The following is a 27,037-nucleotide window of genomic DNA, read 5'->3' as shown; positions in this document are numbered from 1 at the left end:
ACAAACCCAGTAACAAGATGGTAATATGCACCATGTTCTCTCCTACGTCGGTTAATGGGATGAACCCAAAGTATGCGTCTTTTTCATAGTCTCCTTAATAACAAATATAGCGCGATGGTCTTTCTTCTATCAATAACACGTACTGCACGGAAAACAAAGACAGCAAAACAAAGATGCAACAAAAGTAACAATGAAATTATTAATTAAAAAAGCTTCTTGCCAAGACTTTTTATTTAAATGTATTTTAAATGGAAATAAAGCAATGCGAACGTACCCATTATTATCCTACCAAAATCCGCTGTTCAGTTGCGCGCTGCCTCCGCTGCCGGTGTGAAAGCAAAATAGGCGCGCGCTGCTTCTGCTCTGCCTACCTGCTGCTAACGCGCTGCTTCTGCTCTGCTGCAGCTTGCGGTGTGAACCCGGCCTAACAGATAGACACATTAGAAATCAGCTCCAAGACAACTTCTAGGAAACTCTCCTTGATGACAAGTTTCTCCTTGAAACATTATTTGTAAACAATTATTGTGGACTTTTTCATTTTAAATTACTTTTAGTAGCAATGCCAGAAGAAAGAATTATCTACAGGATTTAACAGATGTGTAATGTTGAAAATACAGTTAGTCTCTCAACATTGTAAAGCTGATTTTCTGTCTCACAGATGACTGTTAGAAAGGGGTGTTATTAAGCAACGCCCACAACCTTACTTATCAGTAAATGTGATTTGAAGGCTTCAAACAGACAGCTGTAACAACCAATAACATACACCTCGAGCGCCCTCTGCACATACTTACAATTCACCAGAGAGTTGCATCTGTTGAGAAAGTTTTCTTCTCAGAAGATTTTATGCGTTTAATACAAAACACTCATATCCAAACATTGCAGCATTGTACCATGATCAACATTAGTTTGCAGATAAATAGGCTTAGCTCTCTTAACATGTTTAACAAATAACTCCCTGGAGACAGAAGTTAACCTTCACAGATCAGCAATGTATTTTGTCTCAGTACTCCACCCTGAGGTCTCTCTGCTTCTTTTTTGTCCAATTGGTGTCACTGTAAACTGTTCAAATAAATGCTCAATATTATTGTGCGCACGAGTTTGTTTTATTGTGTCACAGATATCCATCTCGGGCTGTACTTTGTTGTTCAGGTGTGTAGAAACGATGTGATTCTCAATTTGACATTTGAACCCGTTTACGATAGAAAATGCATTTTGTCGGAATATGACTGAAAGTTTATGTAGCCTCTGATGCCTAGTGCAGTTAACACCGATGACTCGACACGAAAATGTATGTCAGAAGTGTCAAACCTGTGATAACCTGTCGAATCACGCCTTATTTGGTCGTCATGCAAAGCTGTAGACCACGCCCATCCCCGGATCACGAATAAAGCGAAACCAACAGCGCTGTTAATGAGGACTCTAGCTGGAGCTCACTGACTGTAGACTGAAGAATACAGTGCTAGCTCACAATGGTTGATCTCCCAGCTCTGTCTGTGACTTGGACCCTGGTGCTTCTGCTCCTAACACTCCTGTTTATGTGAGTATTCACATGTCAAAGCAACCATTTTTAAGTTTTCTGTATTATAGAGCTATCTATATTATGGTGGCCAGATAGAATGTGTGCCCCCGTGCACAGACAACTCTTTAAAATTGAAAATATGTTCCGATTTCACCTGGATCACTGAGCGTTTCTTCTGAACTTCCTCGCTGTTCCTCTAGCCTCCGTGTCTGGTATAAGAAAAAAAAAAGGAAAGCTGTTTCTCTGCCATTACAACGTCAAGTTGATTTTGTTGATAGTCGTCAATGACCGATAACTGCAACATCAGTCCCGCGCTGTGCTTTTCACTGCTAATACGCCTGTTTATAGAAAATAAAACCTTTTCTATAAACTGTGTTAAGTGTTTTCTTTAAAATATATTATAAAATGGTTGTCGATAGTGTTACACTGAAAAGAATTAATTGCCATTTATGTCAAGAGGAGGACCGAGTATTAAAGTAAGTTACATAAGTTATGTAATTTATGTTACATAACTTGCACGGAACGAAACCCAACCATAATGTAGGTTGTTCGTGTTTTTTCAGTCAGATTTACTGAAATGTAAATGTTTTTTAAAACCTAAAACACGTTGTTTTCGAGCAGCATAAGTAATTTAATCTTAAAGGAGATCAGCGTGAGGATGGATGCGTCTGGTTGGTTGTCATGGCAACTGCACGTAACCTCTCGTCATAGTAAAATCGCTTGAATATTATTTACGGTCGGAGTTGCCTTTTTCATTTATTTATTTATTTATTTATTTTTCTCATAAATATTTGTATGTGCAGTTAAAATCTCAAGCACTGTATAACAGAGTATATACTACATAAATCAAAATGTGATTAATGTGGGGGGAAAAACTAGATATACAAATTCTGGTCACCCTTACCTCAATCTCAGTTAAATGTATATTATTATAGTTAGTATATGTGTGTAGTCTTATATTCGTGTTGTTTGTCACACTGAAGTTATGGTGTTTGGCCACATGGATTTTTCAAGAAACTGGGAATCCCAGGACCACGGCCTTGGCCTTTCCTCGGCACACTTCTCTCGTACACTAAAGTGAGTAATTAATTGTGTAAAGAGTAATTCACTCTTTTAATTTCTCTCTGATTGGTTTTCTGCATGCAAATGTATTTTAGGGTTTGTGCAATTTCGATATGGAGTGTGCTAAGAAGTATGGAAAAGTTTGGGGGTGAGTCTCAGTCATACATTTACTGCGTTAAAATAATTTGTCATTCCAGTTATATATACACCTATACATCAGGCAAAATGTCATTCATAGAGTTAAATTACATTTATTAATTCAATATAGAAATACGGTATAAAGAAATTGTAGAAGCTACAATATGTAATATTGTAGTTTGTCCTTGTTTAAGCACAGTTTAGATATTTCACAATATAGCAAGCTTCTCACACATTAATAAAATATTTGTTTATATAGCTGCTGTCTCATATATTTAATACAGTAATGATTACTAGTCCAGCGTACCACAAAACCACATTGCCATCTTTTAACCTATATTTAACCTGAATGTGAGTATTTTATTTGCTAGGCAATCTATGTACTTCCTAACAGTGCAGTTTAATAGTTTGGTGTTATGTGGCTGGATCACTGTAAACTGATCAATAATCCTTTCATTGCTCAGGATCTATGATGGAAGGCTCCCAATATTAATGGTTACTGACCTGGAAATGATCAAAGTGATTCTGGTGAAAGAATGTTATTCTAACTTCATTAACAGAAGGGTAAGCTCACCAAAACCCAAACACAGATCGTACAAGTGTTATTATGGCAATTCAGAGACAGCTGGAGATCCAGTAAAGATCATCATTTTGTAATTTGTACAGAAAAGAACTACAGGTCTTGCTGGCCCCTTTGCTGATGGCATAATTATGGTTAAAGATGAGAGGTGGAAGAGAATGCGTAGTACACTCTCCCCGTATTTCACAAGTGGTCGACTGAAAGAGGTACAATGAAGGCCCATAATATGAACTGTATCATGCTTTGTCGTCTAGTCCCAATAATCTGTACTTCTCTGCAGAACAGTAATTTCAGTCAGTGGTTCAGAGGTTCAAATGGAGATGAGGCAAAGCTCGATGCATTTTATTATAGACTTTTTGCTAACTGACACATATGTAGCTAACACTTATTTCTAAATATGTTTCAGATATTTCCCATAGCTGTGACACATGCAGATCGTTTTATAAAAAATATGCAAAAGAAAGACCACGAGCAGCCAGTTAAAGTGAAAGAGTATGTGTGACATCTGTCCTTAAACAATATATAAAGAACTCTTCTGAAGTATTTACTGCAGTTGATTTCTAGTTATAAATCACACGAAATGTATTTAATTTATTAATAAAGGCTTTGTTAGAAAGTAATGATATATAAATGATCACTAATATATGATATCTAATAAGAAACAAACACTGTTTTTATTCCAGTGTTGTGGCTCCGTACAGTTTGGATGTGGTCACCAGCTCCTCCTTTAGCGTTGACATCGACTCCATAAACAACGCAGATGATCCTTTCGTTACCAATATCAAGAAGTTCATCCAGTTTAATATGTTCAATCCTCTCTTTCTGCTAATATGTATGTTATTGCTTGTAGAATAACATTTGGAAAATGAAGAGAAATAATGAAAAAAGAAAACAAAAAATACGTTTATTTTCATGTTTCAGTGTTGTTTCCCTCCATTGCAATAATTTTGAAGAAAATGGGGGTTACTCTTTTTTCAAAGTCGGCTATGGATTTTTTCTACAGTGCCGTGAAAAAGATTAAGGACGAGCACAACAAGGAAGCAGATGTATGTTTGTCGCTATTTCACTATGACACTCTCTATCATTTAGATCTGGCAATGATTTTGATGCTTCTGTGTTTTTAATCAGGGTCGGGTAGACTTTCTCAAGCTCATGCTCCAGAATCAAATACCTGGTGATCATTTTGAGGACACAGAAGAGCAACCAGCGAAAGGTTGTTGAGACAGAATTTACACATTGTAGACTTTATCATTTCAAATGCGACTTGTTTTCAAATAAGCTGTTTTGTGAATTTGATAGGACTAACAGACCACGAGATTCTCTCCCAGTCCCTCGTTTTCATTCTCGGAGGTTATGAGACGACAAGCACCACTCTCACTTACCTTCTCTATAATCTTGCAACTAATCCAGACTGCCTGGAAAAACTGGTCGAGGAGATTGACAAAAACTTCCCTCCTGATGTGAGCAGCACAATGTCTTCTGTTAATAGTTTTTGTGAGAATCTAAGTTATTGGTAGTTTTGGATTTTAGGCTTCAGTTGTTTTACTTAGAGAACAGGGATTAGGTTTAAAACCAAGCTGAAATATGAATTGGGTATGTCTTGTTGTTTCTGGTTTATTTAGACTCCCATCACATATGATGCATTGATGAGAATAGATTATTTGGAAATGGCCATCAACGAATCAATGCGTCTCCTTCCCACTGCACCACGCTTAGAGAGGTCCTCTAAGAAAACCGTGGAGCTCAATGGGGTGACCATACCAAAAGACACTCTGGTTGGAATTCCTACATATGTTTTGTGTCGTGATCCACAACTCTGGGAATCTCCTGATGAGTTCAGACCAGAGAGGTGATTTTATTTTTCCACAACCACAATTTTTCTCACTTCAGTTTTTCCCACATATACAATCATCTTACAACATGTGATTTATACAGTTTACAGAGCAACATACCAGATTTAAGCTGGCTAAACAAATTTTGTTTTCTATAAAACAGTCTTTAGAGTGTATGAAAGCATCCTTATTTACTGTAGTACCTTACTAAATCAAACAAATGCCGGTACTTCGATTTCACAGTTTTCGTAAAAGAAGTCGTTACAAACATATCTACAAACCGTGGATTCAAACATGTCTACAAACAGTGAATTCAATTTCTTTAGACTATTTAATTGAAGCAAGGATTGCTAAACTGAATGTGTTTCTGATATATCACAATAGGTTCAGCCCAGAGTGTAAGTCAGAGATAAACCAGTACGCTTTCCTGCCTTTTGGACTCGGGCCTCGAAATTGCATTGGAATGAGATTCGCCCTAATGATCATGAAGCTCCTTGTTGTGAAGCTGCTTCAGAACTTCAGGATGGAAACATGTAAAGAGACACAGGTTGGTACACTGACTGTCATCAGTAAGAAATGATATACATGAGTTATGTGAGACATACTGTGCATTGCGTCTCTAATTAATTCATTATTGTTTATTTTCTCTTTTCGTTCTTCAGATCCCTCTAAAGATGAATGCAGCTTTTCAGCCGAAGGTTCCCATCACACTGAAGTTTATACCAAGATCTCACAAGCCAAAACAATAATGCAATGCAAAACAGTTATATGCATTATATAATTATGAATAATATTTTATTTTAATCATGAAGACTGAAACACATTATAATATTTACACCATTAATAATTCTCTTTTTATAATTTCATTATATTATCAGACATTTTATGTCCACCTTTTACATTTCATTGAAGTGAGCCATTGTAAAGTTCACTGTATGATTTATGGCAATCAAGATTGATGAACCTCGAGCTCTTCCTGGTTCATTCATTTTGTGTAATTTTTTTTAATGCTTATTGAAATGTAATAAATAGGTTTTAAAAGACACTGCATTGTGCACATTTAATTAAATACATGTTTTATAAAATAAAAAACAATTAAATAATTTACTGTATATGTACGTTGTATATATATTGCATATAATTGTATAATAATATACACATAGTATATAATAAATGCAATGTATATTCATGTAGCAGTGAAGCAGATGTGACATTCTTTTCATCAGATTCATATCATCAGAATTATTTTACTAAATAAAATGTGCCCATGTGAGAAATACTTCCTGTGGGAAAAAAAATGGTTATTTTGCTATTCATTGCACCCAGAAAGCCCATAAAACTGAATCCAGTGTTCTGCATTTCAGTTGGCAATGAAGACTAAACAGGAAGAGATTGTTTGTTTCCATGCCACTTACAGCCTTAATTGCACTGCCATTTCATAATTGTAATTTCAATAACTGTAATTTCATCCTACATTAAGGCCTTTTCCTCATTTTATTTGTAAAATCGTTCTTGTCTTTCTGAGACATCTGAGAACTTGAAATGTTTAGGGTCAAGACCTTTGTTGCAAGACATGTTTCATTTTTGGGAAATCAGTCAGCAATTTTTTTTTCTTTCCACTTCCTGCTGACTCGACTCCCAACAGGCTGAATTTTTTTATTTTGACCTAGAAAGTCTTCATTATTTTTTCGTTACATCCTTTTCTGAAATGGCAAGACAAACCTTCGCCTGATTTTAATCAAAACATAAAAGAAGCCCATTAAAATGACAAAGACAGCAAAGACTTTCGTTAAAGGTTTTGCTCAAATAATCCAGAAGGGCAGGCCAAGTATTCGAAGTCTTTACTGACAGAAAGATTCTGAAAACATTACAAAGTTTATTACACTCTCTGGAATACTTGATTCATGCAGGTCACGTTATACTCCTATAATTATAAATTCCCCAGCTGTACAATCACCCTTTTGCATTAAGTAAAAGATTTTATAAAGTCCATAAAAGTCTACAGTTATCAAGAGAATAAAGTTTAAATGTGCATTAAATGGTTGGAAAAGAATTTAAATTTTCAAAGACAAGAAACACAGCTGAATTCGTTTTTCTCTCTCAGTTTTATTTTGTGGTTACAGAACAATTGGCGATGCGCAAGTGAAGACAGACACCTTGTGTTGACAAGTGAAACTGCGCACAGTTTCAACCTAATTTAACGGCTCTGATTTAAACCATGTAAAACTCCATCATCCGGGCACTCCGTCATCCGGGGTTTGTCTCTTCCTTGTTCCTTCTCTGTTTATAAACAAAAAGAGCGCAGACTGGTCGATGCGCCGCGACGTCACCCGGCCGACCACGTCATTTTACTTCGACCTTCCAAAAATGTTTTTCACACCGAGAAGCACAACCCACCAAACTTCACCTGTATTTACTAACAATTGGATCAAGCACGAGTGCATTCGACATCAAATATAGCTCTTGTTTTATTGCCACATGTAACCCACGTGTCGTCAGGTTCCAGGAACTGCAACAGTATTAACCTTTAATATGCCAGAGAGCTTAGAGTAAGCCATACGAAAATGAAATGGTCTGGGGGAGATAAACAATTAGATGAACTTTACAAAAAACTCTAACGACATTGCACCCGCTAACGGTTTCAAAACTGCGGAAAGGTGAACGAGGATTTAAATCACGCCCCGCTCCAGTCCGTTAATCCATGACGCGTTTTCCACGCGCCAGCTCCATGTTTTGACTACCAACAGCAACACGGTGAACCTTGCCAACACATAGCCGTTGTGCTCGCATTCCCCTGTGTGTTTTTCAACAAAATGGCTGATTTAGGGGATGATACCGGAGCGAGAGCCCTACTGGCGCTCAAATCCGCGCCTTGCAGCCCGATGGCTGTTTCTGTCCCGCCGGTGTACACGCTCTCCTCGACCTCGCACGGAGTCGCATCCTCCATGTCCCTCTCCGCTCCGGCGCAGGCCCTCGCTCGCCTGGAGGGCAGGGACTTCGAGTTCGCCATGCGCCAGAGGACGGTCACCGTGGGGCGGAACTCGTCGCACGGCTCAGTGGATGTCAACATGGGCCACTCGAGCTTCATTTCCAGGAGACATCTGCAGATCGCCTTCGAGGAGCCGCATTTCTACCTGCGCTGTCTCGGCAAGAACGGTGTGTTTGTCGACGGCGTTTTCCAGAGGAGGGGCGCACCTCCACTTCTCCTGCCGAGGGAGTAAGTTACTAAAATGAGATATGTCTCCTTACATTAGCTTCTGGGGCCAGATGGCAAGCACATATTCACTTGGAGAGCGAATGCACTACACATACGAGAGATTAAATTAACCTGCTTAATGCAGCGCGTGCATAATCCGACTGAACTAACGTTACATGCTGGAGAATACGAGGACTGTCACAAATGACTTCAGGAAACTTGCGGTTTATGATATAACGTACTAAATTAGTTGTTTTATGGGCAAAAAATGCAACGGCCACAAAACTTGTTTTGGATCAGGATAATCTGACAGTATGTATGTGGATTATTAAGGCTGCGACTAACGATTATTTTGATTATCGATTTGTTTGCCGATTATTTTTTCGATTCATCGGATTAAAACCCCTATTTTTTATTTTCATTTTACTGACTAAAACACACTATTCCATATTCTGCCCAATGTCCTTAAAACACATGTGTTGCTATGAAAACATACAGTGCTTAACAATTTATAAGATCACCTGTCATAAAACAAAACACAAATATTTTAGGAATCTATCAACAAAAATTAATTCAAAAAACGTTATTGCATTTTTTTGGACAAATAACAAACTGAAACAACTTAATAGTATGTATTCACATAAAAAAATTACCTCCTTTGCCTTTGATAACAGCTCACGTGCTTGCTGGCTTTTTTATGTACTTTTTGACTAACTGGGTATCTGAATAAAAAAACACCCTAAAGCACTTGACAATTTTGTTCTGCCTTTCTTTCACAGGTAACAGCAATAATTATATTATAGCGTTAAATAGCTTACTACTGTTACAAAAAACTTATACATGTTGGAGGTCTAACCAATACAGAAAGCTAAAAAATAATATTTTTGTAATTTCCAATACTGTTGGTCAAGAGCAGCAGTGGCACAAACCTTACAAAATTGGTTAAATACATTTACATCATTCTGTTTCCTCCAATATTTGTCGATTCATTTTGTCCATAGGAATGTGTTATTCAGAGCTTTGAATTGATGTGACCGGCTGCAGTTGTATGTGCACTGTGGACAGACCAGACTAATCGATAATGAGAATCGTTGTCGATGATTTTCTTTATAATAATCGATTTTATCGATTAGTTGTTGCAGCCCTAGGGATTAATCTGCTATTGTGAGTGCTCTTAAGAATAAAGGTTCTTAATTGGTATCAATGCTTCTGTGAAGAACCTTAAGCATCCATGGAACCATTCAAATGTAGAAAAGGTTCTTTAAAGTCAAAAAAAGGTTCTTTAGATTTTTAAAATTTTTCTTTTAGCAACTGTTCACTGAAAGGTTCCTTGGGGAACCAAAAATGATTCTTCTAAGGCATCACTGCACAAACACCCTTTTGAAACCTTTATTTTTAAGAGCGTGATTGAGTCAGTTAAAGGCATAGTTCACCCAAAATTATAGTTCTGGCAACCTTTTCCTCACCCTCACGTTCCAAATTTATATGAGTTTATCTCATCTGTGTATTTCTACAATTTTTTTTTCTCAGGGAATGTTGACCAAGGCTGTCGGTTCTGTATAAATCCTGTTGTGTTCCATTGAATAAATGCAAGTTTGGAATAACATGAGGGTGTGTAAAAAGTAACACATTTTTAATTTTTGTCTCAAGTATCCCTTTAGGCCCCAGATCTGGATCTGTCAATGGATCTGGATTTTCTATATATTATACAATTACTGATCACTGAGTGTTTGTTTTGGTGAGGCTGGCACTCAAGACGGGTTAAGACACAAACATGAAAAGTTAAACGTTTCATATTACGACCACAGGAACTGTGTGCACGACAGAGACTGGATCCACCACATGATTTTGTGGGTAGATGTGAGATGCAGGCCACATTTATGACGCATATCAGTAGTAACTGCTTTATGATCTTCTGCAGACAAAGAACAGAGAGGAAAACCTAGTAATACTATAATGAAGCACTTCAAACAACTGTGTTTGAGTAGTTATATGGCATTGTTTGTACACGGTCTTCATGCAGTCTCGTTTTTGTTTAGATTTTGAACTGTAAACAATCATTACAGCTGTCAGTATAAAGTATTATTTTGTTCATTTCAATTCATTTGTGTGATTTCAAGTTTTTGGAATTTGAAACCGGTTTTTAACCATTTTTTTCCATAGTTTTCAAAGTATCTTATTTTCTTTTCAAATGACTTGAATTTGTATTTAAAACATATTTGGAATTAGATTTCGAATTTGAATTTATAAAAAAAAACAGTAAAACAAAAATATCAAAGCTTTAAAATCTTGCATATAAAATATAAATTTGTATTTAGAGTCAATGTTCTTTTTTTACATTACTCTTCCCATGTTTAGTTGCTGTTCTGCGTACACTAAGTTATAAGTTTAGCAGTATAAATAGTTACGTTTATCTCAGTAACAATCATCTTTAGAAAACCAATCTGTGAGTTTTTGATGAATCTACTAAATTAGATGTTTTTGATGAGGTTTACCACAAGTAGTTTTATTGTCAGTAATCTGTATAGTTAATAATCAGTATGAAAGCAGTTCTAATGCCATTGACAGTTTTAGCCTTAAATGACTGAGAAGTGGATAAACTAGTTAACTAGATCAGACTGAAGGTCTCTGCGTAGTATTGTTCAACACTTTGTGACTCTTAGATTTTATTAAAATCACTGTTTGGCTTCCTCGTTCTTATCAGAATTGCTTTTACTGACTCGGTGTGTGCCATCTGTCTTATCAATGCAGAATAGATCTGTAGAGCTTGTTGTCATGGAGGTCAGAGCGACTATTCTTGCAGACTGCTGTGAAAGCACGGTCAGACTGAACCCATAATGGGCGCATGCCGAGCCAGCCATTCAAAACAACTGCACAGTGTATGCTGTAGCATTAAATGAGGCTTCCTGGTGCAGCACTTGTGTAAATACGTCCAGTGGAGGCGGTGCACCAATTCATCATTCTCTCTGGCTCCACTGCCAACAGTTCAAAAACTGAGAAAAGGGGTGAAAGGGAGGGTTCACTTTTACTCAAAAGTTCAGATTTTGTTGGTCCCAAACAGAACATTAGCTTAACAGTTACGCAATTAGAGATTAGAGACACAGATTACTTGTCTTATGTTCACTGTCCAAGGCCATGTATCATCTTCAATGGCAAAGTAAAGGTTTGATTATCAATCTAAACTGCCACACAAACCTTTCTACAGGCTCAAGGACATGTATTCAGTATAGCATTATAGAGATCATCTCTGAGCGGTGTGGCTGTTGTTAATGTTAAATGAAGTCTGTGAGGGAAATGCAAGGAAAAATCTCTTCGTTTTCTACCAGTCTCAAAACATTGTCAACTTTCTGTGATCAGAGTTCAACTATTCAACGTTTTTTTTTTCTTAAGGACAAAAGCTCTGATCTCATTAAATCAACTTTTATGTTGTGTCTGTGTTCTTCTCTACAGGTGCACATTTCGGTTTCCCAGTACGGTGATCAAGATTCAGTTTACGGCACTGTATCACAAGGACACACAGAAGGAGGATGCGCCTGTATCCCCCGTGAGACACCTTTACCCTCAAATCTCTCCGCTGAAAATCAGCATTCCTGAAAATGATTTCAGAAGTATGATGAGTCCCCTGCCTTCACCGACAGGAACTATTAGGTACGTCTTCATCCAAACGATTATGCACAGAAAAACTGTTTCATTAGAGAACCAGTTCTTTTCCAGATCTTTTTGAAAGTAGATTTTGTTCTCCTATCGTTGCTGACATGCAAACAAATAAAAAAATAAACAAAAACATACATATAAAATATATGCATTAAATATATGCAACATTGAAAGGATTATCAATAATTGGACTACAAAACAATAGGTTTTGTGTATTCCTATTATTATGTCTATTTAAGCAAAAGTCAAATTTGAATACGTTTCTAAAGTACAATCCTGCATTAACGCTGAAGCATCAGAATTTGCATGCAATAGGAAATGCTTGATTTTGATGTGTGTTTGAAGCTTGTCAGGCTTCACTGTATATGTAGTCAGTCAGATGCAATAGTGGTGGGAAAAGCCTGCCCCTGGCGGCCTCTCTACTCTTCTGCACCACGTGTGGCTCTCAAAGCGAGCATGCTGTGTGCACATACCATATATGGCATGTGCTGAGCTTGGAGCCCTCTGATTGGTGGCTCAGGAAGTGTTGTGGTTTGGTGTTTTGAGCCACTGATAGTTTCCTTTTTCCAAGGCCTCCGAACACCCCCCTCATCCCACTCCTTGGACTGCTCCTACACCTAACACAAACAGACACATGCTTTTTTGTCCTTCCTGGTTCCTCTTCCCTTACTGGGGGGAATGTTTCCTTCTATTCAGCTCTACAAGCATTGGAGCTGGTGATCCACAGCTGAGCTGCAGTCTCTACTGAAGGATTTCTCTCTCATAGGGTTCAGTCTGTGTGAAGTTATAGTTTGGGGACATTTCCCAGATTGTCAGCCTGCTGTACAAACAGAAGATTTGTGTAAATCTTTGAGTTCCTCACACATGGAGCTTCTTGAACAACTGCCATGTAGAATACAACCAGCAATATCAGCCTCTCGTTTGCCTATATTTGACTTCACTGTTTTCCTACTGCATTCATTTTTTAATGTGAATGTCAGAATAATGTTGATAAGGTGATAACACTTAATAATGAGCTTAGTTTATTAAGGATGAGTATCATAAACATGAACAACTTTTTTTTTACACAGCTTTTATTAGTCTAGATTAGTGTTATAAAAATATTGCTGTTAATTGGTGTTTGTTCATAATACATTAAGTATTGTTAATGTATATGAATTTATTTGTATTATTCACTATCTTCCAAAGGTTTGGGGTCCATAAGATTAAAAAAAAAGAAGCTTTGTAAAGACATCTCATGCTCAATTAAGGCTGCATTTATTTTGTAAAAACATGGTAAAATTGTTAAATATTATTACAACTTAAAAGAACTGTGTTTGTTCATGTATTTCATAATGTAATTTATCTCTGTGTTGGCAAAGCTGAATCTTCATCATTACTTGGTCTTCAGTGTCACATGATCCTTCAGAAATTATTCTAATATGCTGATTCGCTGCTCAAGAAACCTTTCATCTTATTATCGATGTTTTCAGGCATCTTACATGAATATAAAGTTCATAAGAACAGCATTTTGAATATTTAAATATTTTGTAACCATGTAAATATCCTTACTGTCACTTCTGATCAATTAAATGCAAACTTGTTGAATAAAAATTTTTATAATAAAAATAAACCAACCAACCTCAAACTTTTAAATGGTGGTTTATACTATAGAAAGGAGCATTAAGAAATTTAAAAAAAAAAATCATTCATTCTTAGTCATATTTGCATAATGTATTGGATAATGTCAACAATTTATACCTAACTGTAAAGTGTTACCAAAAAAACGAAATGTTGGGTTGAATTATTTTTTTTGATTCAGAAAAGATTTCTGTTAGTTAAGTGGGTTAATGATCGATGGGTTAAATAGATCTTCTGTGAATCATTACTGCACATGACCCTTTGGAATCACGTGGTTGTGCTTCAACAACCTTCACTGTTTTGAACTTGAGTAGCTCTAAAAGCAGTGGCTTGTTATTGCTTTTAATATAAATGCATTGCATGATGCATATTTGTTGACCCATAACGTGTCTCAAATTAGTTCAAACTTGGTCAGTTCTGAAAGGCTCTTGGACAGTAATTACAAATATAACCCAAAATTCTTGAAATATTTCTTGACTTGAAACCAATAAAGAACTATTGGTAGTGACATTATTTTATTGTCTTTTTTGTAGTAATTTTATAATTTGGGATCATATTACGTGGGACCATATTATGATATAAATTACTTAGGATTTTATTTTTAACTAGGACATACATTTTGCTTTTGAATAATTTTATTTATTTTTGCATTTAACTGACACTCTTTTATTATTGAAGTTTCAGTCTTAGTACAGAAGTTCGGGCTATATTTTTTGCTTGTCCTTAAGTAGTTGTTTTTTTAATATGGTCCAGCTGTTGTGATAATGCAGCCTCAGGACTGAACTTCAACCCAAAGCACCCCGCCTGCTGTGCCCTCATGCACACAGTTGCCTTCCCCCGGCCGGCTGCTCAGAGAGGCCTGTTTGTATCTGCCCGCACAACACAATGGAGCCTGCAGCGCAACAGCCTTATCTGAGCGCTCTCTTGTGCCCTGCTGTCAGAGAGCCAGCAGTATAAAATAACACCACGAGTGAAGGAATGATGGGGAGTGTCTGTGTTATGGGAGACTTACCGAGCTGTTGACAATAAATGACAGCCTTAAAATAGCATTGCTCAGGATGTCTTTCTGTCACTATCAGTCTAAATAATGAGTTAGATTTTAGAAATTAGATTTCAGAAACCCTGGGGCTAATGGTTCAGTAATTATTTAGTTTGTTTATCTGAATGGTTGGGTTTGTAGGGTATAGGGCCACCTACTGGCACGTTGTTTTTCACGTCCGATGTTAATTTCAATGTTTGTGATGTTTTGTCAGTCACCACAGGCAGAAAAGTTCAACCTGTCCCTTAGTTTGTAAAAACAAACAGGAAATATGCTTAAACTGACACACTTAAAATGGGGGCTAGAAGGCAAGCTAAAAAGCAGAAACTTGAAGCTTGGAATTTTGCACAAATGTAGTTGTTTTGGTGTTGTGTTACTATTTTATGCAAACAGTGCTTTATGAATGATCATATTTAGAGATTCCCAGTATACTGGGACCATTGCGTTTATGGATGATATTAAATGTTAATTGGTTGATAGTGGATATTTATTTGTCTTTTTTTCTTACTCAAAAAAAAAATAAAATTGTAAAGATTTGCAATAGTGGCCACACCATGAAAATAAATTTTCGTCTGGATGTGGTGAAAGTGACGATGTTTACTTTCCCAGCTGGTTCTGACATGTTTACATAAGTACTTTTTTATTATTTTGGTTGTGCACCATCATTCGAAAGTTTTTGTTTATCGTTTGAAATAAATGACTAGATATATGTAGCTAGAATGTATTAAACTGATCAAAAGTGACAGTGAAGGCATTTATAATGTTACAAAAGACTTCTGATTCAAATAAATGCTATTTATTTTTAACTTAAAGTATGACAGTGTTTGCAAATATATTTAGCAACACAACTGCTTTCAAAATTAATAATAATGAAAAATGTTTCTTGAGAAGTAAATCAGCCTATTAGAATGATTTCTGAAGGATGATTTCTGAAGGATCATGTCACACTGGAGTAATGATGCTGAAATTTCAGCTTTGCATCACAGGAATAAATTACATTTATTTAAAGGTGTGGTTGATTGCGATTTCACTTTTTTAATGTTAGTTAGTTTGTAATGTTGCTGTTTGAGCATAAACAATATCTGAAAAGTTGCAGCAGTGAAATTTCAATGCAAACGGAGTCTCTTAAAATTCTGGCAGTTTAATGCCTACAAAAACGTCTGTTAAGGGACTACAGCAAGCTTCTTACCCGGTCCGTTACGTCACAGAAGTTACAACAAAAGATAAACCCACCCCCGGGAACACACAACAAAGGGTGTCGAGGCCATGTTGTGCTGCTTTAGAGAAGAGGAAGAGAAAACTAAGGGCTGCACGTAAAAATCTGTTCATATGTGAATCAAGATACTGTCTTCTAACGATTCTAATGGATTCACAAGTTTCAAAATCAATGTTCTAAAGCAACGGTTCTTAAAATTGTTCCTCGCGTCCCCCTGCTCTGCATCTCTTTCCCTCTCTCATTCAGATCGTCAGATCAGCTCCAAAAAACTGTTCAATTTATTTTCACAAAGCAATGAGAAGCGTTATACATGGACACGCAAACGGTTGCTGTGCTGTATAAAAGCTTTAATCAGAACAAAACTGTATATCAAAAATTAACAGAAGCAGTAGCATTTACAAACAACAGCGTATATAAAAGTATGAGACGAAAAGTAAGAGTTCTAAAGGTTCTACATGATCCTCTTCATTAATATTCTCTGGCTTCATAATAACAGGAAGTAATCAAGGTGTTTTTCAGAGAAGGGACAGATCGGTGTGGAATAAAAGTAAATTATGTGAAAAACGAAGCATGAACACATATTAGACTACACCCCATAAACTCAATCAAGCCTAGAAAAAAAAGTCGACCACCCCTTTAAATTGCAATAATACTATGGTTTTTGTTGTTTTTTGATCCAATAAATGCAACCTTGGTGAGCACAAAAGATTGCTTTTAAGCTTTAACATTTAATTGGAATATAATAATAAAAACAGACGTATTCCTTAATTCTCTGATGCAGTCTTCTTGGACTCTTATAGATGATGTTTTCACACCTTTATGTCCATATTTTGTCCACTCAGTGTTCCCAATTCCTGCCCAGCGAGCCCTCGGGGTGCAGGTTCCTCGGGATACCGATTCGGGCGCAACATCACCTCAGATCTCCAGCTGGCAGCAGAGTACGCTGCCAAAGCTGTGTCAGAACAGTGCACTGAAGCCACAGGAGGAGATAGTCCTAAGGTAAGAGCCTTTAGCATCCTAATACATGTCAGTGTCAATATCAGTGTGTTTGTTCCCAAAGTTCACTGTCCGCTACTCCTTCAGGATGAGTCCAAACCTCCGTACTCGTACGCTCAGCTGATAGTCCAGGCCATCTCGTCTGCACCGGACAGACAGCTAACACTAAGTGGCATCTATGCTCACATCACCAAGCATTATCCCTACTACAGGACGGCCGACAAAGGCTGGCAGGTCCGTTTATTTGCTAAAAATTGTTGTTAGTTGGTCTGTCATGTTTGTGTGCTAATTTGCATTCTATTAACCTCATTTCACTCCAGAACTCCATTAGACACAACCTATCTCTGAACCGCTACTTTATTAAAGTGCCGCGCTCACAGGAAGAGCCAGGCAAAGGTTCGTTCTGGCGTGTGGACCCCTCATCAGAGTCCAAGTTGGTGGAGCAGGCCTTCAGAAAGCGCCGACAGAGAGGAGTGTCCTGTTTCCGCACACCCTTCGGCCCTCTGTCCTCAAGGTGAGATGTCTGAGACCCCCACTAACCCTGCACGTACCCGCCATCACATTATAACACGCACACTTTCTGATGTTATAGAAGCCCGCTTAGCCTATTCTGTTTCCCTTTTTATTCCCCTTCTGTCTGTTTCTTCACTGGGCAGAACAAAGTGAGTCTGTCACCTCTTTGAATTGAATCATTGTTGGAGTCATTTGGTGAAGCAGCATCAGTCACACCCATCCTTATGCTCTCTGCGTTTTAACACTGTATAATCTTGCATTAAACTTGGGTCCAAAATTAACTGCCTGTAATGCGCGATTTAAACATTGAATATTGCAATGTTTTTGTATTTTAGTATAATACTGTTTTGTGTCATGGAATGTAGTTTTAAGAGTTTTTTAAAACGAAAATGTACTTAGACTTCAGTTATGCAGTTTGTTAATAAAGATAATGTCTGTGGGCTCAGCTGTTAAACTGTCAACTTGAGATTTGAGAGGGGTTTTAAAGACACCCCATTTGTTTACACACACTAACATTTTAAATTGTCGAGATTAACATTAGTACATTATATAAGACACCTCCATCTTAAATCAAGTTGGCTAGTGAGGTGTCTCCTATTTAGAGGCTGTAAGTTTACTTGTCTAATTTCTGCACCCCACAAGGCTCCACACAAAGTTGTCAAAAATGATTGTCTCCAAACAGGAATCCCAAACCATTATTTGCTAGGCTCAAACAAAAAGAGCGGTGCTTTAAAAACTTCACACTCATTTCTGAAAGTGGTCCCTGCACATTTGATAAACAATTTTTGTGTTGGAAAATCTTCCTGTTCAAATTGTTCAACTTAGGCAGGTGAGGCAAGCAGTTGTTTTTGGACCCTGCTTGGCCAGTAACATCTGAACGAGTATGTGTCGCATTCACAGTGTGTATGACTGTCATACGTGTGTGGTGTATGACTGAAACATCTTTGTGCTGGTTTCAGGAGTGCTCCAGCATCTCCCACCCACTCCGGCCTCCTCTCTCCAAACTCAAGCGGCCTCCAGACCCCCGAGTGTCTGTCACGGGAAGGATCACCAGTGTCTCATGAGCATGACTTTGGTTCAAAGCTTGCTTCTGTGCCCGAGTACCGATACTCCCAGAGTGCACCAGGTGAGCGTGTTTCCTTTCATAGCACTGCAGTACTGACTGACTGCACGGCAGTGTGCGTGACTGGCAGTGTTTGGATGTGTAGTCTCCAAATAGAAACAATACTAACTTGCTCACATTTTTCCAGCAGTGTGATAGTAGCTCAGCTGTTGTCAAAACATCGGAACTTTTCTGGTTTAAAAAAAAAAAAAAACAGTAAAAAAAAAACATTTTGTCGCTTGACAAAATTTCAAGTCAAATTTGTTTAGCACTTTTCCCAATACATATCATTCAAAAGGAGTTTTACAGAAAATCATGAGATTAATGTTATTGTTTGTTGTGTTTATATTTTTGTCTTAATGGTTTCATGCCACATTTAGCAAATTAGAACCGATTTTACATTTTGTGGTGATATAAACAATCAAGCATTTGTGATTTGTAAAGAATTATATTTCGCCCTACACAAGTATACCGTATTTTCCAGACTATAAGTCGCACTTTTTTTTCATAGTTTGGCTGGTCCTGCAACTTATAGTCAGGTGCGACTTATCAAAATTAATTTGACATGAACCAAGAGAAATGAACCAAGAGAAAACATTACCGTCTACAGCCACGAGAGGGCGCTCTATGCTGCTCAGTGCTCCTGTAGCCTACTACTGAAAGCAGAGCGCCCTCTCGCGGCTGTAGATGGTAATGACGGATAAAGACTTCTATCCGTATAAGACAGAACTATTAACAACAACAGTAAAGAAGAGGGAGAATGTGAACACTGGGTTCAGGCAGTCAAAATAAAAGTCCTGCCTCGAACACACCAATATTTGCAAAATAGCAATATATCAGTCGACCACTTTATAAAAAAGAGCTGGATCATAATATAGTTACAAAAAAACAAACAAACAGTTAGGTTTTGTGATATATATATATATATATATATATATATATATATATATATATATATATATATATATATATATATATATAGCTTTACATGAGTGTACTGTATGTTGAAAAGGTTTTGTATTGTGAAAAGCAATATACAAATAAACTTTGAATTGAATTTTAAATAGAGATGTGTGATATTTATATTTTGCAATGATATAAACAGTTACAGGGCTGAGATTTGTTATACACTATGTCATGCTTTACATGAGTATACTGTATGTATGCAGGTAATAATATCCAATATTAATGTATCACTGGGCAATCATTTAGCAGTTGACAATAAAGCAGGTGAGATGTATAGCATATACCGCTTAACGTGAATGTACTGTTAGTATCCGTTTAGGATTGGATATACTTATAGTAGTTGTATTATCTAATCTTCTATTAATTTATTAACTGTTTTGAGTTATTCATTTAAGAAGTCAAATGTTTTTATTATTATATGCAGGTGATTTTAGTTTTTTTGCTTGTTTGTTGAACTTGAATAATGTATTCATGTTATCACTGTAATTTTATGCCCGTTTTGTTTTGGTTTCATTTTTTAGTGTTTAGTTCCAGGTTTTATTATTTTGTGTGTGTGTGTGTATGTGATAACTTACAGTGAAGTTAAATACTTTTTCTATCTGTGCGATTTTGGCAAGCTACTAATTCAAATTCCCTTCTCAAGGCCTGAATATATATTCTTAGACTCTGTATGATTCCTCTTGTCTCTCAGGCTCTCCAGTGAGCGCTCAGCCTGTCATCATGGCCGTGCCACCTCAGTCCTCAGCCGCGATGCCCCAGCCTGTGGCTTACATGCCGGCCTCCATCATTAGCTCCTCCCAGGCCTCTGGTCAGGCCATCCATGTGGTGCAGCAGGCTCCAGCTTTCACCATGGTTCGTGTAGTGACCACCTCGACCAGCTCTCCCAATGGCTATATCCTGGCTAACACCACCTCATCAAACTCTGGAGAGGGACATGGAGATCAAAGAGGTACAACAATCCATTTCCTTTAGTTTAACTGCAGAACATTTTTTTTAAATCTCCATGGATAGCCAATCTTTAAAACTTGCACTGTCTGTGAACAGTCTTTCCATCTGTGTTGTTGTGTGTAGGTGCAGTGGAGGAGATGCCTGTGGTTGGCAGTAGAGTTATTCAGGCTGTAGGGAATCACATAAGCTCGGCCAATAGGGGACAGCAGAGTTACACTGTTGTCCAGCAGAGTGCCATACACCAGCTTCCTGTGCAGACCATTGCTCAGAATGGCAAACATGCTCTTCCTGTCACCAGTGTACCAGCCAGTGCTTACGGTATGTGTGCATTTTTCTAAAGCCTATATATTTAAAATTTATTGTGAATCCCAATTTTCGGTCGCACATTATTTCAAGGTCCAATTCTTGCTTCCAGCAAACCCTTAACTATGACTTTTGCCTCAATAAAATGCTAATTTGTTGCTTATTAATAGTTAGTAAGGTAGTTGTTAAGTTTGGATATTGGGTAGGATTAGAGAATTAGAATAAATTCATGTAGAATATGTTCTTTATAACTACTAATAAACGGCTAATATGTTAATAATAGCTATGCTAATAAGCAGCTTGTTAACCCTCAAAGTAAATATAACTGTTATTCTTTAATGTTTAATAACTTTTGAACCGCTAATGCAATCTGAATGCTTTAAAAAGTGATGTAAAGAGAGGTGCTGGATATTCAGAGGTGCCGTAGTGTACGTGATTATGTCATCGCATTTTTATAAGCATTGATTCGTCAGGAGAAACCAATGCTTTCGTTCCTCTGAGCCAAACAGAAATGATTGTTGACGCTTAGTCCCACCCCCGTGCCCAGATTGATTCAAACTGTCCTATATTAAACCAATAAGTAGTCTTTTGAACTACTACTTAACTTATTGCTTTGGAAAATGAACGAAAACAAAGTGAAATTAAAGTCTGTTGTGAGTGCATAAATACAATCTCACACTAACACATTTGCATGAGAAAACTCTCTGAAAAAGCCCAAAAAACACTGGACAGAATACTTTGACATAAAACAAATCAAAACCAAGGATGAAACGGTGGTAAATATCTGATAAAACACTTGCTGCATAGTTTGTCTTTATTGTTCATACTCAGATTGAAAATACATTTCTCAGAAGAAGAAAAAAATTTTTTGTTTGGTTTTGTTATCATATATCACTCTTTCCATTTCTTTACTCATTAAAATGTTTTTGGACACATCTCTATTGTTAGTTAACGAAATAGGCCTGTTTTTCACTTAAAAGCATCTAACAATATTGTAATAAATGACTATAATTTGCTTGGGGAATGGTATATGTAAACAAAATTTTATTTGGAAGTGTAAAACACACAGACACAACTTTCTAAAGAAAAATATCCAAACTTCAGGAGTTTCTGTTTGAGTACAACGGAAAAAACACCCAACTGTTGCTTGCATTCTTCTTAAAATTCTGTAATTGCATTAATTCTTAGAGAAAACAAAAGGAAAATTGAGACTTTAAATTAGTTAAACTTAAACTGTAAGTTCTCCTGTTTATAACTATATATGGCACTTGATGCTGACTGCTAGAATAAGTCTCAAAAACAAAGAAAAGTGCAGGTGTCAGGCACCCCAAAAACGTTCTAGGTCTTTAAGGGTTAATAATGAGAATTGGTCCCTATTCTAAAGTGTTAACTAATTTTCTATCTTGCTTTTTAAATTGTTACTGTCTAATTAAGCGATTTAAATTGTAATAATATTTCACAATATTACATTTTTTTCTGTATTTTGATCAAATAAATGCAGGCTTGATGAGCAGAAGAAACTTCTTTCAAAAACATTAAAAATAGTAATATTTCCAAACTTTTGGTCTGTACTGTGTGTGTGTGTATATATATATATATATATATACATACATTTTTAATCGAATTTAAAATAAAAATAAATAAATAACAGTTTATCGGTGATGCAAAAATAAGAGTCATGTGATGGGGCCAACATTCAGGGAGAGGGGAAGAAACATAAGAAAATTATAGGATCCCTGCAGACCCTCATGATTGTGTGTCAATGGCATCAAGTCTTTTAAAATATCAGATAATTCGATTTTTTTTTTATTTTTATAAGATTAGGTTGTAAAATGTCATGTGGTGCCACTTCCCGAAAACATACTGATATTTATGAAAATCATCTCACTTAAACATGGACTGTAAGGTTTTCAATGTTAAAACGATATTACATATTAAATTAAGGATTCTATTTTAAATATAAAATGCTGATCTAATGTAAAAACAACTGACGAATGATTATTTATTTTAACTTCTTGGTTGTAAAACTTTTTTGGGTGGAAATTATATAAAAGCGTTTCAAAGTTTTGAATGCAAAACCAACATGAAAAAAAGAGTACAGTCTAGGTTTTAAACTCTTGTTTTTTTTACATTGACCTGTAACAGATTTCTTTGTGTTGTCATCTCTTTCCCTCAGCTTTTACCAATCCTCTTCAGATCTTGGCTGCGCAGGCTTCAACATCCCCTCCTGTGCTGGTCAGCAGGCCCTCCAGCATGGAAACAGACGAGTCCAGCGTCAACGAGCCCGAACCCAAACGGGCCAAAATGGAGGAGGACAGTGTCGCTCCAGTCCCTCAGCCTGTAATTGTTGCAATGAATCAAGAGGCAAGCGAATGAACGAGTGAGTGAGCGAGTGATCCGACGACCGATCTTTAAAGCACATCTCGCAATATCCTTCAACGTATTGAGGGAAACGTGTTTGGTTTTCTTTAAAACAAGAACTTCAAAGTTTTGTAAACGCCCGACTCGGGTGACTGGTGGAATGTCTTTGTAAGAAGAGGTTGTTGTTTCTTGGGGGTAAATTCAGTGAGCTACATCTGGCAGCATTAAAATTCAATGCACACACAGTTTTAATTTTGTAGGGGTTTTTAATCTTGCAAGAATGTTTGAAAGAAGTATGAGGAGAGGTACATGTGCCTAAAGACACCAGCTAGGCACGTGCTCCCAGGTAGTTCCTCACAGGGTACAGCTGAGAGAGTTCTTCTTTTCGGGATGGGGTGGGACCAATACCTATGCAGCTATTACAGTCTGAGACCAAGAGTGTCTCTGAATTGAAGCAGTATATAAAAAGGGTCACAGGAAGCTGTGGTTACCTGTGCGGCCTTTGTGAGGATTTATTTATCTCTCTGTTTAAAAGAAAAAAGGCTATCTTTAATGAAACAAGATTGTTACAACTCAAAGCAGAAATGAATAGATATAACAGAAGCCTTTTCTAGCTGGAGTCCTTTAACCTACTTTATTATAGTGTACAAAATCTTTTTTTCTGTGGAGGATTCTTACCTTGCTTGCTTACTACAAAGAGAAATGTTTAGAAATATGCTTATTTCTTAATTGGTCTATGTTTAGTGCAAAAATGAAAAAGAACTCTATGAATGTAAGTACCGTTTGTTTATTTGTTATGACCCATGGCACCCACTTTTGAACTAAACAATATATTAAACCGTTAGAATGTGTTTGTAGATACATTTTTGATGTTTTGTGTTTTTAAAAACAACTAAGTTCATTGTATTTAAAGTAGCTCAGCCTTATCTGTTCATCACCCTTAAAAAGCACTTGGCCAAAAATCTGCTCCGTAAATACCTTAAGCAACGTAATCCCGACTGCATCAGTGGATGAATGCAAGCACACCACACGTCGCTGATCTATTTGATGTCAACCAAATGCTTTTCCAGACCTAGGAATGTAACCGTTCATGTTGATTGTTTCAGGGGCTGTTTCTTCACTGACTTTCTGCGATCCCTTAATAATCACAGAAGCCACTAAATGAATGTTCAATATTTTTTCTGAGAGTTCAAGAAACATTTTTATTTTGTAATATACACAAAGCCAGCCTTTAATGAGACTTTCTAGTTTTAGTAAGAGAAAATATGTTGTTCAGTGTTGATTTTGTAGTAAGAATGGAAGCTTTAAAGGGATAGATAATTCACCCAAAAATGAAAATTCGGTCATCATTTACTCACCTTCATGTCATTTCAAACCTGTATGAGTTGCTTTCTAATGTTGAACATAAAGGAAGATATTTTGAAGACAAACAGTTAGTGGTTCCCATTGACTTCCATAGTATTTCTTTTCCTACTATGGAAGTCAATGGGAACCACCAACTGTTTGATTACCAGCAATCTTCAAAATATCTTCTTTTATGTTCAACATAAGAAAGCAACTCATACAACAGGTTTGGAACAACATGAGGGTGAGTAAATGATGACAGAATTTTCATTTTTGGGTGAACTATCCTTTTAACAGACCATATATATCTTCAACATTAGTGCCTTAGTGCTCCACTTCTTTCAGGACTAAATAAAGATCATTGTGATGTACTGCTTAAAAACAATAACATCAAACTTGCCTACTAAGAAGTTAATTTGCAGGGTTGGACATGTTGTTAGAAAAAATGAACAACTGCATTCTGCAACAAAGTCTATAGAGATGATGAATCAAGTTGTGACTGGACATGACTGAGCAATATGATAAAAGAAGCGGGAAATGAAATCTTGCTGGTTCTTTATTCTTTGAAATTTCATAGAGCTAAGTGGACTAATGCATAAATCAAGAGGAATCTGTCAGTAGACAGAAAAGCCCTTTGGTGGATTTAAAAGAAAAAAGTTCACCCAAAAAATGAAAATGCACTGATTCTCAGGTTATCTAAGATGTAGATGAGTTTGAAAACCGATTTGGAGAAATGTAGCATTACATCACTTGCTCATCAATGGATCCTCTGCAGTGAGGGTGCCGTCAGAATGAGTCCAAACAGCTGATAAAAACATCACTGTAATCCACAAGGAGTCCACACGACTCCTGTCCATCAATTAATGTCAAGCCATGTGTGTGTTTGCAAGAAATAAATGTTAGCCTGTTTCTTCTGGGTATCCATCGTATAGTCCTCTATACATTATATCGCTTACTCCAGAGAAAGTCAGCAAGGGATGAAATGTTCAATTCCTCCAAATCGGTTTCAGTGAAGAAACGATTCAAAAATAAATCTTGGATTGCATGAAGGTGTGTGCATTTTCAGCAAAGTTCTATTTTTTATTTCAGCTGTTCCTTTAAAAGCTTTGAATATATATATATGATAGATTTTTTTTCTCTTCTTAAAGATCATAATGACATAACCAGTGGAATGGTGAAACAAACATTATCACTGTTAACACCCTTATCATTCAGAATTAGCTGTCACTGCCTGTACATTTTTCCACAATCTCCACAGTCTGTACACACATATAACCATGGAGTATTTTATCACAGATTCAAAGATTGTTTTATATTATTTCTTTTTGTTCTTCTTGTGTTGTGCATATTAGCATATGCAAGTGTTTATACACTAAGCATTTCTAATTGAAACTGATTGCAGGTGTTTCTTTCTCCTTTGACTCTAGTTGAAAGATACAATGTTTGTACACAAAACTCCCCCCAAATCATTCTGCTTTGTGAGATCAGGCCATGCACTTGTAAATATCTGCAGGTTTGTCTGTTTTTTTTTTTATGTGTATTCAACTACACAGTGTATGAGGGCTTTTCTTCTGTCCATGCATTTTCTGCAATGATGTATCTGGAACGAATAAAAATACTTCTCTTGCTAATCTTTGAAATGAATCTGTGATGATGGTATCTTCTGTTTGGATTCCTCATGGATGAAGGTTTAAGCATTGCTTTCTATGTCTGCCCCTCCACCATCAATTTGTTTCTTTTATAATCCATGTAATTTATTTTTAAACAATTAAATCTTGCTTCCGTTATTGTACGCAGGGTACCTAGCTTGATTCTGTTTCTCAATTTATCACAATTTGCTTCCAATTTGTATTGCATAAACACTTTTTATAACCCTGCGAACCAAAACTTCAAGTCTGTCCTGTCTTTGCCTGAGCAGAACTCGTGAATGTGCTGAAATGTCAACAGTAAACTATTAAAACGTTTGAACTATAAAGTTTCAACTGCAGCCTGCTTGAACGTGTAATGAAGATCTCTGGTCCCTGGTTTATTTGAGAACAGTAGGTATGAATTTATAGTCTGATATTATCCGAATGCAGCTTTGAATTTTACTGCATCCCTGGAGTCTGTGTAAAATGAATTAATAAATGAATTAAATTTATTTATTTAAATTTAACTCTGCTATATGTTTTACTGTTAAGAAAGTATTATGCATTAAGACTGCAATGCTTCTCTATGATTATTATTATTATAGTTAGTCCTTCAGTAATTTTGTTAGATGTGGTAATTTTTATGTTTAGTGTATTTCTATATTTGGTTGTAGAGAAGGTCATAAAAATAAAACTAGAGTTTTTTTAAAAATGTTTTTTCATATATTATTACACTGTACAATTATTGGGGAGTTAAAGTACATTTACAACATAAATATATATATATATATATATTTTTTTTTTTTGCTTTAAGATTTACTTTGAAGTGATTTACTGGTTGATTATTGCTTGTCATGTAATAAGTATGTGGATATTATTTGGCATGTAGGTGAATTTGGTTTTAACAAGCTAATGGCTGTTTTTTAATGAACACTAATCTTTCAAGGGGACCAAACCCCCTTTTAGTCTTATAGTTTAGACATAGATGCATGTCCTACGTCGTAATAACTAGCATTCGAC

General features: G+C 36.5%; 2 protein-coding genes across 2 annotated transcripts; both read left to right on the top strand.

The window, feature by feature from the left end:
• Positions 1 to 1,386: 1,386 nt before the first annotated feature.
• LOC132149540 (cytochrome P450 3A30) lies at positions 1,387 to 6,208 on the top strand. Its single transcript, XM_059558869.1, has 13 exons — positions 1,387 to 1,537; positions 2,503 to 2,596; positions 2,677 to 2,729; positions 3,184 to 3,283; positions 3,386 to 3,505; positions 3,706 to 3,791; positions 3,983 to 4,131; positions 4,221 to 4,345; positions 4,428 to 4,512; positions 4,599 to 4,759; positions 4,922 to 5,148; positions 5,516 to 5,678; positions 5,794 to 6,208. The coding sequence occupies exons 1-13, from the start codon at positions 1,470 to 1,472 to the stop codon at positions 5,878 to 5,880; spliced, it is 1,518 nt and encodes a 505-aa protein (XP_059414852.1). The 5' UTR covers positions 1,387 to 1,469; the 3' UTR covers positions 5,881 to 6,208.
• A 1,535-nt stretch (positions 6,209 to 7,743) lies between these two features.
• Positions 7,744 to 23,906, top strand: LOC132149492 (forkhead box protein K1-like). The gene is made up of 9 exons (XM_059558791.1): positions 7,744 to 8,348; positions 11,778 to 11,975; positions 16,699 to 16,855; positions 16,940 to 17,086; positions 17,173 to 17,366; positions 18,325 to 18,491; positions 20,125 to 20,382; positions 20,505 to 20,699; positions 22,861 to 23,906. The coding sequence occupies exons 1-9, from the start codon at positions 7,945 to 7,947 to the stop codon at positions 23,058 to 23,060; spliced, it is 1,920 nt and encodes a 639-aa protein (XP_059414774.1). The 5' UTR covers positions 7,744 to 7,944; the 3' UTR covers positions 23,061 to 23,906.
• Positions 23,907 to 27,037: the final 3,131 nt, after the last annotated feature.

This window comes from Carassius carassius, chromosome 1 (genome assembly GCF_963082965.1).
Source record: "Carassius carassius chromosome 1, fCarCar2.1, whole genome shotgun sequence".
Classification (NCBI taxonomy): domain Eukaryota; kingdom Metazoa; phylum Chordata; class Actinopteri; order Cypriniformes; family Cyprinidae; genus Carassius; species Carassius carassius.
Note: the sequence above shows the minus strand (reverse complement) of the source record. Positions and strands in the feature narration are given on the sequence as shown.